This window comes from Centruroides vittatus, unplaced genomic scaffold, assembly GCF_030686945.1.
Source record: "Centruroides vittatus isolate TY-2023 unplaced genomic scaffold, ASM3068694v2 contig_453, whole genome shotgun sequence".
NCBI classification, from domain to species: Eukaryota; Metazoa; Arthropoda; class Arachnida; order Scorpiones; family Buthidae; genus Centruroides; species Centruroides vittatus.
This window is the reverse complement of record NW_027122249.1, coordinates 1554182-1570465: the sequence shown is the minus strand read 5'-3', so window position 1 is coordinate 1570465 and position 16284 is coordinate 1554182. Positions and strand designations below refer to the sequence as shown.

The following is a 16284-nucleotide window of genomic DNA, read 5'->3' as shown; positions in this document are numbered from 1 at the left end:
CGAAAGCTGATCAACCAAAACATCGGTTAACTGAAAGAATTCCAGTCGGACTGCGTCGTGCTGAATCGAACGTTTTTGATACTAGATTAACTTCCTAAATATAATTTTTTTGTTTTTATATTTTCCAATATATTTATTTTGTTTGTACAAAATAAAGAAATAATTTTTAACAATACAATAGCCATGATTATTATTTTAAAAAATTTACGTTAGGCTTAACATTGATGAAAATTACTGGCTGAAAATTCAACTCGTAGTGACACGCAACAGAGAAAAATTTCAACATGGGATAGGTTAATATATTTTTTCGTACATAATCGGTTATCCGAACAACCTCAGTCCCCAATTGATTCGGATAAACGACGCTCTACTGTATTTACATTTATTCAAGTGTTGTGCAAATCATGACTTCTGAAAAAAACAGAAAGGTGATTTCAATTGAAACAAAGCAAGAAATCATCAGAAAGAGTGAAAGTGGGGTAAAACAGTGTAACCTTGTCAAAGAGTTTGGTCTCAGCAAGACCACCATCAACACCATTTTAAGCAAGAGACGCCATCAAGTCAGCCAAGATTGCCAAGAGAGACTCCAAGATCGTCCATGTGAAGCATAGGTCTTCACTCCACGATGAAATGGAAAGACTGTTGATGGTTTGGATCAATGACAGGCAGGTGAGAGGTGATATCTCTACCCAAGAAGTTATCTGTCAAAAAGCCAAACTCATCTATGATAAGTTGAAGAAAAACACTCCTGGAATAGGCAGCAGTAGTGGCAATGAAGAAGAGGAGTTTAAAGCCAGCAGTGGGTGGTTTTATGGGTTCAAGAAAAGGTGTGGAATCCACAGCATCACCATGCATGGTGAGGCTGGCAGCAATGACAAGAAAGAAGCAGAGAAGTTCTCTGTTGATTTTCAACAATTTCTCAAGAATGAAGGATACTGCCCGCAACAAGTTTTAATGCTGACGAAACTGGTCTTTTCTGGAAGAAGATGTCTAACATGACCTTCATTACCAAGGAGGAAAAGACTTTGCCTGGACACAAGCCCATGAAGTGGCTGACACTCCTGTTTGCAGCCAATGCCAGCGGAGAGCTGAAGATCAAACCCCTGCTGGTTTACCATTCTGAAAATCCCAGGGTTTTCAAGAAGAATTGTGTTGTCAAGTCCAATCTGCCTGTCCATTGGAAGTCAAACCAAAAAGCCTGGGTGACCCAGGTTGTCTTCAAGGAATGGATTCTGGAAACCTTTGCTCCTGCTGTAAAGAAATACTTGCTGGACAAAGAGCTGCCACTCAAAGCCCTGCTGATACTGCAGGCAATGCCCCTGGTCACCCAAAAGACCAGGAAAAGATCTGGAAGAAAGCTATCCTTTCATCAAGGTGCAGTATCTGCCAGCAAACACCACTGCCATCCTTCAGCCAATGGATCAGCAAGTCATTGCCAACTTCAAAAAACTGTACACCAGAGCTCTCTTCATGAAGGTGTTTGAAAAATGTCAGCTTTGTGGAAACATGACTGTCCAAAAGTTCTGGAAAGAGAAGTTTGATTTTCTTGTTGCAATCAGACTCATCCAGAATGCCTGGGGAGAAGTCACGCAGAAGTCCCTCAATTCAGCCTGGATGCGACTTGTTCCTGAATGGACCCAGGAAGAACCAGCTGAGGATAAAGAAGTGGTGCAGGAGATCATCTCGACAACCCAAGAGTTTGAATTGGAGGTGGAGGAACTCATTGAAGAACACCAAGAATAGCTGATGACTGAAGAGCTCTAAGCACTTCTGGCCCAGGAACATGATGAAGCTCAAAGGAAGGCTTCATCTGACGAGGAGGAGGAGCAATCCAATCAACTAATTTCAACTGCTGCCATCAAGGACTTCCTTGTCAAATGGGAAGAGGGTCAGGAGTTTACCAACACTATCCAAACACAGCTGAAGCCAACAGGATCAATGATCTCTATAATGAACCCTTGCCCATCATTTCCGACAGGTGTTAAAGAAGAGAGAGAAACAGACCACCTTTGACATGTTTTACAAGAAGCCAGCTGCCAAAAAACAAAGGGTGGAACAAGAGGAGTTGACCCTGCAACCCTCGGTAGCCTCTCTTGAATCTGACTCTGGTTAAAAAACAATAAAAAGAAACCTGCTGTAATGTGTAAAAAGTGTGTGTCTATATGAATGTGTGAAGAAAGTGTTCCTCTCCATCTCCTCCTCACAACATCTGACTACCCAGCTTAATTGGTGACTGCTCCATTTTCATTTTTTTAATGGTACAGTTCGGTTATTTTATGCTGTGGAACGAATTAGATGTTTTAACATGTATTTCTATGGAAAAATGCGTTTTGTATAATGGACTTTTCACTTAATGGACATGCACCTGAAACAGATTAAGTACGTTATATGAGGCACCACTGTATATTTGGTTTCTGAACATTAACAAACAAAACTAAAAAACTTGAAAGACTAACTAATGTAGAAGAAGAAATGAGGAAAGCTATATCCTATATCACCTATTAGACCTGATATTGCTGAAATCTCCAGAAGCCAACAAGCTCAGGTATCACATTAAAATTAATTTATACAACTTTCATTTTTATAAATTATTTTAGTTATTGTTTTTACAAATACAGGTAACCCCCGTATAACACGGGAGTTACGTTCCAAAAGAATTGCTGTGTTATGTGAATCCGTGTTATACGAAACAAAGAACTAGTACGAAAAGGGGGGTTAAGTTCCAAAAATTAAAAAACATGCTATTATATTTTCATAATTAAGAAAAATATCTATATTAAAATTTTCTTAAGTGATACATATTAATATAAATTAAACAATGTTTTCTTCGTCATCACTAAGCACTGTTAACCAAGGGCATTTTCTTTTTGGCAAGTTATCCTTATCCTCTGAGCATTTTTCTGCATTATCTTCAGATCCATGCTTTACCTTTTGCAAAAAGTATGTAATTTTAGATTGCGTGCTTTTAGTTAAAAGATCTTTATAAATTTCCTTATATGGTGCTAAGCACTTATGAAGAATAAAGCAAGTATGGAATAAGGGAAAAACATATGGCAATGTCAAAAGCAGATGTGTAAAGATCTGGCAACACTGAAACAAGTTTCGAGAAGGACTGTGTGTATCAACAGAAGGCATGAAAAGAAAATTTACATACTTAAGTACTAATAGTTCACGAAAATGATTATTTTCGTGAACTATTAGTACTTAAGTATGTAAAAACTTATTATATTTCATGCTGTATGAAGGTTTTACCCAATTCTCGAACCGTGTCAGAGTGAATCCATGCTATAAAAGTACCGTGTTATACGGGGATGGTCCCAATTCTCAAACCGTGTTAGAGTGAATCCGTGCTATAGAAGTGCCGTGTTATATGGGGGTTACCTGTATAATATATATTTTTTAAATTAATGTTTTCTTTTTTATACTGTAATGTAACCTGTAATCTATAATTTTTAATAAAAGGATATGTTTGTGTTTGTGTTTATAAAAAGGTTTTTGTTATGTCATGACCTTAGTTATTTTGGTGTTTTGTGAATTTTTCTTATATTCAAAACTGTTCTGTGACTTTGAAAACCACTGACCTAAAATAACAGACATTGAGGTCAATATTGGTATCCCAGGAAAACTACACATCCATTTGGAATCATGTATGATGTCTGCTTTCCCCAGAGACAACACCAGTCTTCATTGGAAATTCTTTATTTACAGCCTGAGGTCTATCAACTCTAATGTACCCCAATCACTGGAGAAACATCTGCAGCCTCCATTTCACACTAGAAAGGATCATTCTACCCCTAAACATCCTCTCAATCCTTAATTCCTTTCACAGCCTCTTCCCTATTATTACATAAACTGACTGTGTTTAAACTGGTTCTACTTACTGTGTATATCTTATTAGAATTTTGTTGTTATAGTTTTATTTATTTATGCTTAGATTATTTATACTGTATTTAGTTATTGTAAATATTTATGTCAATTGGCAGTTATCTTTGATTTAATGAACATTGTTCATATTTCACATTTATAGTTGTGTTCTATCCTGAAGGTGGTTAGTTGAATTGGTTTAACCAAAACTAATTGAGTTGTAAAGTTAATTGGGCTGCAATTTAAAAAATTGTAGACCTAAAAATTCTTACTGTTGTCAGTCTGTATTTTCTTAATCTTGAGAATGGTGTTAGATAAAATAAGTTCAAGAAAGCTTACGGGCAGGAGGCCCTGATTAACTATATATGAATTTCTGATGCCAACCAGAAGTCACATAATTTCAATTCAAAAATTTTCACTTGAAAGGAGTTAGATAGATGACCAGCATGACTCCACTGATCACGGAAAAGTATGATGTACAGGGGCAAGACACTACAGTACTAAGTTGAGGTGGAGAGCATATATTTTAAACTAAATAAATTTAAAATATGATTAAAAATTGCAGCCTGGCATTGTGATGATGTCATAATAAATACTTGCTCATTTGGTGTTTGGAAAGTTTTTGGTAACATCCATTTAACTTTGTATCGTTCGACTTGATAAAGTAGTGCTAAAAAAATACTGAAAATATAATTGAAAACTTCCTGTATACAGTAATTAAAAGAAACAAGAAAAAGCATAATTTAAAAAATTTTTTAAATTTGAACACATCTAATCTGCCAAATTTATCTCTACTTATCATATTAAATCTAGCCATATTTCCATTCAATCAACATTTCTTTGTACATTATATATTGCATTATCCATTAATCTTTCCAACATCTTATTCTTTATTATGTCTGCTTCCAAGTACCAAGCTTATCTTTACCAAAGAAAAACTGCTAAGAAAAATTTTGACCGTTGTATAAAATGTCATATATTTTGCCAAGTAAAAATTATTCAATTGTGTTTGTTTAATAATTGTATTATTTTACATCAAGACATATGATCAATTGGCACTCAGCAACTGAATGTGTTGCTGACCAAATGTTGCTGCCAACTAAATGTTTTCAATATTCATTTCAGTCAGCACCAACTGAATGCGTCACTGACCAATGCTTTCGATATGTTGTTTAGAAAAATTGTTATAAAATGTTTTAATTGGCATAAATTTGAGCTTTTGTAATTCTGAGTAATATTTTGAATAAAATTCATTTGTTTCCAAGCAATTTTATCCTTATAAGCATAAAATTAAGCTGTAAAACTGAATTAGCTCTATGGAGGAACCCCTGTAAACTTTGACCTATTGACCTGGAAATTTCATGAGCACCTCACTGATAATGAGAAAGGCTTAAGTTTAAAATTTGAGCTTTCTAGATCAGTAGTTTTTACTCTATGAGAGTCTGCAATGCCAGATGAAGAAAAAACAGGAGGAAGAGGAGAAGAAGAAACTACGGCTATTTTGGCAATTTTTGCACTTTTCAATTGCTTATATTTTGGCGACCACTTTATAGAAAATCTTGAAATTTTGCACACTACCTAAAAAAACAATTATCTTTCAAATGAGATATTTGGAATTATTTCAGGTGTGTTTGGGGACAGAGAAATTGACCCCTAAAAATTAGCAACTCTCATTCCTGTGTATATAGTCCACCAGTGACTTTTTTACTTGGCGGAAAGACACTGCTATGATTCCTGATAACAACACACCAACCACTGCCATAAATCATTGGACTATAATTTGGAATAAATAATTACAAATAATAAATGAATTTGGTACATGACAGTGGTTGGTATGTTGTTGCATTGCATCAGGTTAATAGGGTTGTTTATTTGACTCCTGGGGACCTATTCTGAGCTCTTCTGATAACTCAATGAGAGCAATACACAGGACATTCGATAAGTCCCCTTACCGAAAGGCAGTTAACGAACCTTAGACAAATCAGTATTCTGTGCTCCATGTTAAGTGGGTTTCGCTACGGGTAGTCGGCCGAGATGCGTCTGGGTTCCATGCTTTCAATAGCTGTTATGTTTTAACCAGTCAAAGTTTAGTTAACATTGTATTTTTGTCACGTGACTGCAACCTGCCGTTTTCTAAGCGAAGCACATTGTTTTAGTATTGTCATTACCAGTGCTAGTCAAATAGTTTTGTGTTAAATTGTCATCAAAGAAAGGAAACAGCCAACAAACTACAACTTGGCAATTCAAAATATTAGTTAAAATACTTTGGTTCTAGCCAGAGCCAGATTTAGATATTTCGAGGCCCAAAGCCGAACTCGGTGTGAGGCCCTTTACCAACTCTTTACAATTCTAGAAGTCAATCATATAAAAAAGAGAATTAACATAAACATATTAAGTTTAATAATAAATGTTTTGTTGTTAAAAAGTATTTGCAACATATTATAAAATAGGGTACAATTTACAGAAAAAAAACACTAAAACTTTTGTTTGTCATTTTGATCGCTAAAAGCTAAGAAAAGCTACCTATAAAAACCAAATAAATTTTGTAGTATAAAGAAGAAATCACTAGAAATGTAATATAAACAATATTGGTTATTAATGTAATTAAATACTACAAAAAATAAAAGCTGAAGTATAGTTTGTTAATTTGTAAAAAAAAAAAAAAAAATAATAATTTATATCAAAATTTGATTTTTTGTAGAAATTTTTGAGCTCCCTTCAAACTCGAGGTCCTAATTTTCTCTCTCTCCAATTGCTGGTGAAGTAATATCATCCTTACTCCTAAAGTGGCCATGTTGTTTTTACTCTCGTTACAATCTTAACGGCAGCTTGAGAGTGATTGATAACAAAAGCTTAGTTATTGCATGTGGCTATCGAAACCAAAAATGAAACATATGGCTCGGAATAGCATTTTCACAGTTGATTAAACAGGAATCATGTGGTTCCGATAGAAACTGGTTTTTATCATATTCGTTAGCTTAATGATACAACTCAGAATAGGTCTCCTGATAACGTTACAAATAGGTCTCCTGATAACGTCACTGATCACCTTTTCTTTTGACTTCAATTGTATATAAATTTATCAAGTGTAAATAAAATCCAATTACGTTGACTCATTTTGATTGTGAATCTGAAGGAATTGTCCAAATATCAATTGAAGGAGAGGTTTATCAGGTAATGAAATTGTCATGTGCTAATCTGGTTTCTTCTATATATGCAAGTATATACAGGGTTTGTTCCAATAAGTATCAGGACTGATTTTTTCCTGCCAATGGGAAGGAGTGGAGGACGGTTTCTATGGGCGTGATCAGTGATGGGGGATGTCACAAACTACGAGACCTGGCTCAGTTGTCTCCGAGCCTGTGGAGTGTGTAGATTGCGCCTGAAGTGAAAGTGTGTTTAATGCTTCCATCAAGAGTCAAGATGCAGTGAACCATTGAGCAGTATTTTGCCATCAAATTTTGCATTAAATTGAACAAATTCAGTACTAAGATTTTGGATATGATCCATGAGGCTTATAAGGACAAAGGCATGTCCAGAACGCGTTTTTGAGTGGCATAAAAAATTCAAAGATGAACAATGCGCTGGACGTTTGACAGTGACCCAAACTGATGAAAGTGTGGCCAAAGTGCAAGAACTTTTGAGAATTAGGGTTTGCCGCACCCAAAAGGAGATTGCTGACACTTGAATGCTGCATCATGACAATGTGCCAGTCAGTCACAAGTTGCTAATTGTGAGGGAGGCACTGGCCAAACACAATATCTCAATGCTGCCTCAACCAACCAGCAGTCCAGATATGGCTCCCTCCAACTTCTTTTTGTTCTTTCATATCAAAGAAGCCTGAAAGGACATAGTTTCGGGACGATTGAGGTGGTCCAAGTGGCTTCGATGAGGTGACTGAACACCCTTATTATTGCTGCCTTCCAGGAGGCATATGAAGACTGGAAAAAGCATGTGCAGTGGTGTATTGATGTAGGAGGGTCATATTTTGAAGATTGTTAGCTCACTGTACCTAATCTTCAATAAATTTCTTTTTGTAACTTCAGTCTCAATACTTATTAGACAAACCCTGTATATATGTATATACAGGGTGGGCCAGCGAAAACGAAATGGCAGAGTGTTCGTATTCGTCCAAGCAAAGCGCTCAGACAGGTCGATTTTACTCTCGAGGGGACATCTTTTGCAATAAAGTTTTTGCGATTCTGAATACAACAGACAACAAAAAATTTTAAAAACTCATTTATTTTGTATAAACTAAACAAGCATTTATTTCGAAAAAAAATGTTTGTTTAGTTAATATTCAGAATCGCAAAAACTTTATTGCAAAAGATGTCCCCTCGAGAGTAAAATCGACCTGTCCGAGCGCTTTGCTTGGACGAACACGAACACTCTGCCGTTTCGTTTTCGCTGGCCCACCCTGTATATACACATCTACAAGCACACACGCATGCATGCATGTGCAGGTGAGCCAAAAGTCACCAAACTGATTTAATTTAACAAGTGCTATGAATTTCTAAAATCATAATCTTCCTCATATCTTTGAGAAGATGTAAAGATAATATCAATGCTCCTAGACATTAAATTTGCTCTGCAAAGGGAAAATTCCAAACTGTACCAGGCATCTCTCCTTGTGCAGACATGTTAATATGCTATCCTTTCCTATTGGCTTTCCAACATCATAATGCAGCAGTGTAAGCTATCCACATGCACAAGCATGTTTCTTTCCTTTTGGGGGTATACTTTAAAACTGAATCATATGCATAATGCATAGTGAGATTTCCTCCTAGATCACCCAACTTGTCATCATTTGATTTCTTCCTTTGGATTATCTAAAAAAAAAATACATTTACATGGATAAACCATTTTAAAAAAAGGGAAAGATTGGAGTCAAAGTTGCCTATTTCAAATTTGTGAGAATCAGAGCTAGACTATTTGTTACTAACTCCACTATGCTGATCTTGACTTATATTGCTCCATGTCAACAGTATTTATTTTTTCACAATAAGAAGTTTTCTCCTTGTGAGGATCTGTTAGTTGGAATAATGGATTTTTCTATCCCAAATCTATTGTAAACTTTGCATTTTTTCAATGTTTAGTTAATATTTGGGATATTGTTTCTGGAAATTTGTAGTTTGATAAAGTACTTGTTACATTTGGGATATGTACAATTCAAGAACTTCACAAAGAGAGTCAGCTAGCTGATACAATTGAGGAGGAGTCACCTAGCGAACCCTTGGTTGCTGGTCTAAGTGCAGTGTGAGGTCATAGAGTATTTCCAAGTTGTGAAGACCTTCCTGACGAGTTTCAGCAAAAACAAACTGGCTGTACTGTGCATGACATTGCTAATATATATCATTTTTCAAATTTTATTGTTCAAACCCCCTCAGGAGATAGCGATCAAGATTCAAAGGATGTGCAGCCTTCCGCCGTCAAACTTGCTTCCCTCCTCTCCGGATCAGACTTCTGAGTCATGGAGCTGGACTCATCACCCTCCGTCGCGATTGGTGATCGCAGTAGACGAGACCTGGAGTATATAAAGGGGGGAGATATCTAAGAACGGGGTCGCTGAAGGTCCGCATAAGACGCCCGACCCGTAGGATCAGTCCCGAGAATCGAGGGCCGAACCCCCGAAGCAACCGAAGCCCGCCGCCGACGAGCCGCCCCGACCGATCCTCCTGCTTACCTCCACGACCAGAGAGCCAAGACGATTTCACCTTCGATTCCAACCGAGATATCAGAAGACGAGGTATGATCCCAACATGTGTAAACTTTCTCTCCCGCGATTAGGGACGGGACGCATTAGATTTCTGTATTTTGTTTGTCCGTCTAAATAAATCGTCATGTGTGTTCATCCTGGGTCCGTTTATTCGAATATCGCCGTAAGCTTATCGACGAACCCACACACTTCCTCCACTCGACCTGACAATTAATTACCCAATACCGACGAGTCGGGATAGCCCAAAAATTTAGCCATCCTTGACAGTGGGGTGGGTCTTGCCGACCTGTTCGCTGAAGAAAAAGGAGGTACGACTCCTGTCCTACCTCCCGGCGTTTCCCACAGTTGTATTCAACAGATAGAAAAGCAGTATCGAAAGAAACAAAGATGGATGAAAATTTTTTTTAACAAATCATGAAGTCAAGCAAAGTGCTAAGGAACATATGTAATTTGCCTCTTTTTATACTTACAGTATGTACTGTTTTTGTGAGCTTTTGTCATACACATGTATGGCATAATATACATGTACTGTACCTACATTATAAACATATGTGTTTCTATAAGATAAAGAATAGAGATCTCAAGAGACTGAATAATTTCAAGTACTGGTATTTCTTATATAGAGGGGTTAAAAAACGGAAATTTTTTGAATAACAGATATTTTCCTGGGTGTGTGGGAAATCTGTTGTTAGCAATATAATGAATAATTTTTGGCAGCCTGAGCAATCTGTTAAAATGAGATTCTTCTGTACAAGCAGACTTGGGATTTTTAATATTGGTCATAAATGCATAGTTTTTGAAGACAATGCATTAATACTCTTATATTATCTCAAAAAGATGGAGATTTTCTAGCTGAGGTTGACACACTGACAACTGCTTCCAAAGGTGGATTCTCAGCCAAAAAGACAAAGGATTGGCAACTATGTAATCACCTCTACCCAAGCCTGACAATTAATATTAAATTCTGGTATCAGTTGAGAGGGAAGCTGAGGATTTTTTCTCCGGGTTCAATGAAAACTTAAGAGGTCCACAGTGGTTCCTACTTCTGCAAATTAATGTTATGTTTATTAACAAAAAATGAAATACTTATTAAAAATAAGACTTCTTATTGTTAATAAAGAAACATTCCATATATTTCATTTGTTCAAAAAATAAGATAGCAAAGGGGCCTGCTGAGGGGCAAAAGGGGTTTCCTCTATTCTGGGTTTGAAACAAATTCTTGTCAGCCCTGTATGGCACATCTCATGGGTAATGGTGCAACTCTGAATAAGATGGTTGGGACCTTATCAGAACTGCAGACCATGTCTTTAGGAGTAAAAGAGAGCTGATGGTTTACATATAACCCTTTGCAACATACAGCCCTCCAAAATCAGCTTGTTAAACATGCAACAGTGTGACTCCAATCAAATCCCGAAAATAGTTGATATGCTGATGTTTCTCATGTTTTGTGAGCTTTGAGCTATCTCTAGTAAAGTGGAAACAGTAGATTTTTAGCATTGTTTTATATTATTATCTCTGGATTTTTTCACTTTTGAATTTTACTCATTTTTGAGGGACTTCAAAAAATTTCTGATAGGCTGATGTCAGGGGTCTATATTGGTTCCTTTTTGATTTTTTATTATTATTATGGGTATGGTCTACAACTCTGAAAAGGGCATAATTACAGATGTGAATGATACTGTTAGGATCTTAACAGAGATGTAGTGCATGCCTGTAGGAGCAAAAAAAAGTCAAAGGAACCATACCTCTACATGTGACCCTTTGTAAGATATTACCCCAACTGGGATTGGGCATGATTGGGAGCCATTCTGCAGGGTCTACTAAGACTACCTTATTAAACTATTCAGCCCAGGTGATTATACTGGCTTTGAGTAGACTACTTGACTTGTTCATAGAGTAGCCTATTGAATGTTATATAATTTTACAGGGTGTGGGGGCGTTTTCCCATGTAGTCATCGTAGAGCACAAAATACACAACTACACATGGAGTATGGAGAATAGGCAGTAGTGCTGATTCAAGGTAAAATCTGTTTTTGGTGAGAAGTTAATGTATTTATTATTTATATTAAAGATACCAATCACCATGCCTAAAATGATGTCCGCAAGCAAGATGGCTACTGAATTCGCCACCAGCAGGGTTCTACATTTGAAGGCAAACATCTTGCAGAGTTGCACGTCAAACATTTCTTTATTCTTTACTAATAAATATCATTAGAATGTCTGATCGTCGTGCTGGATTATCTGTTAAATGCACGATAGGCTTAGTGGAGTGTGCAGCATGATTTCTGGAAGTAGGCCAATTTTGGGAGGCTATATCTTGTGAAGGATAACATATAGAAATATGTTTCCTTTGACTTTTTTGCTCCTAAGGGCATGCTCCATGACTCTGTTAGGGTCCCAACAGTGTCAATCGCATCTGCAATCTAACCCTGAAAATATCCAACTGCCATATTTAGAGCTGCACTTTTACCCATGTGCTTTCTAGAATTATTTGCATTTTTTTCATATACTTTGATTCACATGAATTAAAGACAATGTAAACAGACGATCCACAATCATGTAAAGAAATCTACATTGAGACAAATCACTGCTTCTTATTAAAGCTTTTTTTTTGGGATTAAAACAGAAATTATGCTCTCGGAAACATCTTTATACGGTTAAACTCAATACAAATCCATCATACAAGAGTGAAAAAAATCGCGAATTATCACGAAATTAAAGAATTTTGTAGAGAAAACACTGCATAAAACTGCTGTTAAATAGACTTTAAATTTATCGATAAAGTACTCACACGCATAAAAATTCCAATTTTTAAATAAATTTAAAGGCCCGAAACAAACGACCGGGAACGTAAACATCGTAAAACAAAAACGAAACAGACGAACTTTTACAAATAATTTTATCGAAACGTACACATTCCACCCGTTAAAATTCATAAAAAAAAACTATCAAATTCGGTAAGAATAAATAATAAAATACTCACGTTTTAACACGCGTATGGTCCAACATTCGTTAAAATAACATGGTCAAATGAATAAGATCCACATCATCGTCTGTCGGCCCGGTCACGTGACGCGGCTTCGAGATTAATCCGAATCTTCCGCCGAGGTTATCTCCATCCAAGATGGCGGAAGGCAACCCGACAAGATCGCCGAATATATTATGTCGGTAAGTTGTAAACAACGATTAATAGATTTAAATGTATAGTAAGAACGAACGTAAATGGTTAAAACAACCGACTTGACTTAAAAAATAAGCGTAATCGACGGTGATTACGTAAATTCGACGGTTTGAAGTTAGGGCTACTTATCAAACGACTCTAGGCCTAACGTTCTAAAGCAAGGAGATCGTCGACCTTCGATTGAATATTTTTCGATGTTTTTGAAAATATCTCGCTTAAATAACGTTTTAATTCGGTTTTTTAAAGGCCCAAACCTTATTTTAACTCTAAAGATTTAAAAAATTATAAAATAAACATTAAATCTTTTCGGAAATTAAATTTTCGACTATGTTAATTCAATGGGCGCTTGCCTAATAAGCTTAATTTAATATATTAAAAAATAACGATTAATTTGAATTTAGAAATAGATTTAAATTTTTAAAAATAAACTATTGTTCTAAATATACAACTCCCACAGAAAACAAATGTGAAGTTGTTTTCGATTTTAAATATGAAAAAGTGGATTATTGTGTGCTTTTTAAACTAATTATACGTTAATTTTTATATAATCCAACAATCAGCTGTTTTATGGGTGAAACGATTACTTACATAACCATTTTTTTTTTTTCGAATTATTTAAAATATTGTCAATTTCTTGTTTGAAATTTTAAACGTTAAATTTAAACTTTTCTATGTTTATTTGACGTGAGAAAGTACAAATTGCGTTATAATATGATAAAGTTTTATCAAAATTCACTTAAAATTGAATGGTTTTTTTTTGTTTTCACTTTTTGATTGATGTGTTTGTGTTTATTGCTACTTTTAAATAAGAATTTTAAGTTTTTTTTAAATTTTAAATGATACGGATTTTGCTGTAAAATGATAATTTTTTGGCTGAATCGAGAGTTGTTTTGTCTTCGCTTCTTGTTGGATACTATTCGTTTAGTTTTATTCCTAATTTTAAATGTTTTAAGTAAAATGTGACAGATTTTGATGTAAAATAGGCAAATATGCTATTTTATATAAAACTATATTATATAATATATTGCTATAATATATAATATATTGCTATAAAACAACATGTTTTTACTGAAATTCACTTTATTTCCACATCTTAATGGAATTATTCTATTTAATTCCTAAATTTAAAAGCATTAATTAATATTTATATGTTTCTTTAATGAAAAACAGTCAAATTATTTTATGAAGTGATAATATTTTATCTGAAATAATTTTAACTTAAATAACATGGTTTTTGTTTTACTACTCAATTTATTCCTAATTTTAACCAATTTAACTAAAATTTCTAAATGGTTTTTTTAATGAAGTAAGATAAATTATCGTATAAAATAATATGTATTTATCTTGGTTTAGAAGTTTTGCTTTTGCTTCTTTGTAGACCTGTTTTTATTTGTTTAATGAAAGGTAATTGTCAGTTTATGTTTAATTGTATTTTTTAAAAAGTATATTGACATTTGATTATTGTTTATAAACTGTTAATGTTTTGAAATGTATTAACATTTTGTAAACAATGTTTTTAATTGTTATGTAAACATGATAAATAAATATGCCAAAGTTCTTAAATGACATGCACTTAATAGTGAAGCCTGTTTATTGTTTAAAACTTGCATATAAACCTAATATCTGGTAATATATCTTTTACAGATTGTTATTTTTTTAAAATTAAGGTATTAGATATGTAGTAAAATGCAATAGATATAAGAAATATTATCTTTGTAACTTTTTTTTTCCGTTCTTATAAATTAATTTCCTTTTTATATCTTGAAAGGTAAAATTTTTAGAGACAGGAAAAAGTAATAACTTGTTTTTAGTTTAAGACTATAAAATAATATAAAGTGGAAAATATTTGGGTTGTTACTGTAATTACAAATAATAATTGAGCAGTCATAACAGATTTTAATATTTGAATAAATATATTAAAATATTAAAATAATTACAAAATGCATAAACCCAATTTTCAAGTAATATCAAATGATCTGCTGAATTATTGGGCTATAATAAGGCTCATTTTATTTAGCTTTATTATAGCCTGATGAATAAATGTATTCATTAAAAATCTGTTACAGAACATTTTTATAATATGAATTATGAACACTGATGAATACGTGCCTTAATAAATACATTTAATGCATTAAATGTATTTGTTAAGGCAACTAAAAAATATTTATTGTAGAAACTTTTCGGTTTTCTTGAAGCCATTCTTATCTACTGAAATTTATATTCTAAAATGGAACACTGAAAATTATTACAGTTACACATTAAAATTTTAATTCCAAACATTTATAAAGTGGAATACACATTTGAAATTATAACTGTAATCTATTCTAAAATGGAATACACTTTGTAATTATTTAAATTATTTTTTGGCTGCCTTAAATAAGCAGTATGTGCATAAGTGTTGATAGCTTGATAAGAGATGCTTGTGAAACCAAGTTTAATTGAATTTACAGATTTTTAGTTCAGGGAGCAGGCTGTTTTATATTATCATTTCTGTATCCATTCTGATAAGTGATTTGTGAAATTATATAGGAATTTCATTGTTTATGCAATGCAGTTTGGCTAATTTAAATCTATATATATATTTAAATTAGCAAAGATATATTAAGATATAGAATAAAATGCAATGGATACAATTTCAGCTGTTACAATATAAAATATATATAGTGCATTCTTGCTAATCCAAATTCAACTTATTCTGAATCAGATTTGTTTATTTTTCTGCTAAATGCTGCAGCCAAAAAGAAAAAGAAATCAAAAAATTATTGTTTTGAAAACATGATTAATTATAAAATTGATATTTACACCCATTTTAACATATATGTACCAGGTACTGTACAACAAAAAAATCTTTTAATATACTATATTTACTCAAATATAAGACACCATCAAATCTAAGATGTCCCTTAATATCTACATGCTTGCCCATAAATTTTTTGGAAAAAAAACTTGAGACAAATTTATTGCACAATAAAGTAAGTTATATCACTAGCTTTGTATTAAAGTTGGAAATCTCTTCACTCTCCATGTTAAGCTGTTTTGAATCAACACTGAATTTGATGATCACATCTCACATGCAATCAGCCTCATTGTTATTTGAAGCATTGCAAATGCATTTCTTGAAAGAGTGCTGTGTAAGTTTTTCTGAGATTTTTATCCAAATACTTATGATATTACTGTAACAAGATTGAGCAAAGTTGATCTCTTCGATATTTATTATTACAGATACAATGGAACCTCACTTAACGAGCATAATTCGTTCCAGAATCTTTCATAATGCAAAAAACTCGTTAAGCAAAACAGTTTTTCCCATAGAAATTATTGTAAAATATCATAATGCATTTCATGACAAAAAAAATACTCAAATATTTTATGTATAATGTTTATTGAAAGAAAATTACACAATATATATTGTTAAGAAGCGTGAATCATCGTCATCTTTTCTTCTAGCTTGGAATGAACCAACCTGGAATGTGAATTCAATTTGCAGAAAACAAAAAAATCACAGATAATGTGTCTGATGAAG

At 33.8% G+C, this 16284-nt stretch overlaps 2 protein-coding genes across 3 annotated transcripts in view; one reads left to right on the top strand and one right to left on the bottom strand.

The window, feature by feature from the left end:
- Window positions 1–12494, bottom strand: part of LOC136977296 (protein disulfide isomerase Creld1-like) — a 54616-nt gene extending 42122 nt beyond the window's left edge. The window contains 1 exon segment of the mRNA XM_067272772.1: window positions 12372–12494. Coding sequence (XP_067128873.1) covers window positions 12372–12377 — 6 coding nt within the window. The 5' untranslated portion in view covers window positions 12378–12494.
- A 120-nt stretch (window positions 12495–12614) lies between these two features.
- LOC136977292 (probable E3 ubiquitin-protein ligase makorin-1) overlaps window positions 12615–16284 on the top strand; it is a 68826-nt gene continuing 65156 nt past the window's right edge. For both annotated transcript variants that reach the window (XM_067272768.1, XM_067272767.1), the window contains exon 1: window positions 12615–12748. In XM_067272768.1, the coding sequence (XP_067128869.1) occupies window positions 12705–12748 (44 nt within the window). In that variant the 5' untranslated portion in view covers window positions 12615–12704. The remainder of the gene's footprint in view (window positions 12749–16284) is intronic.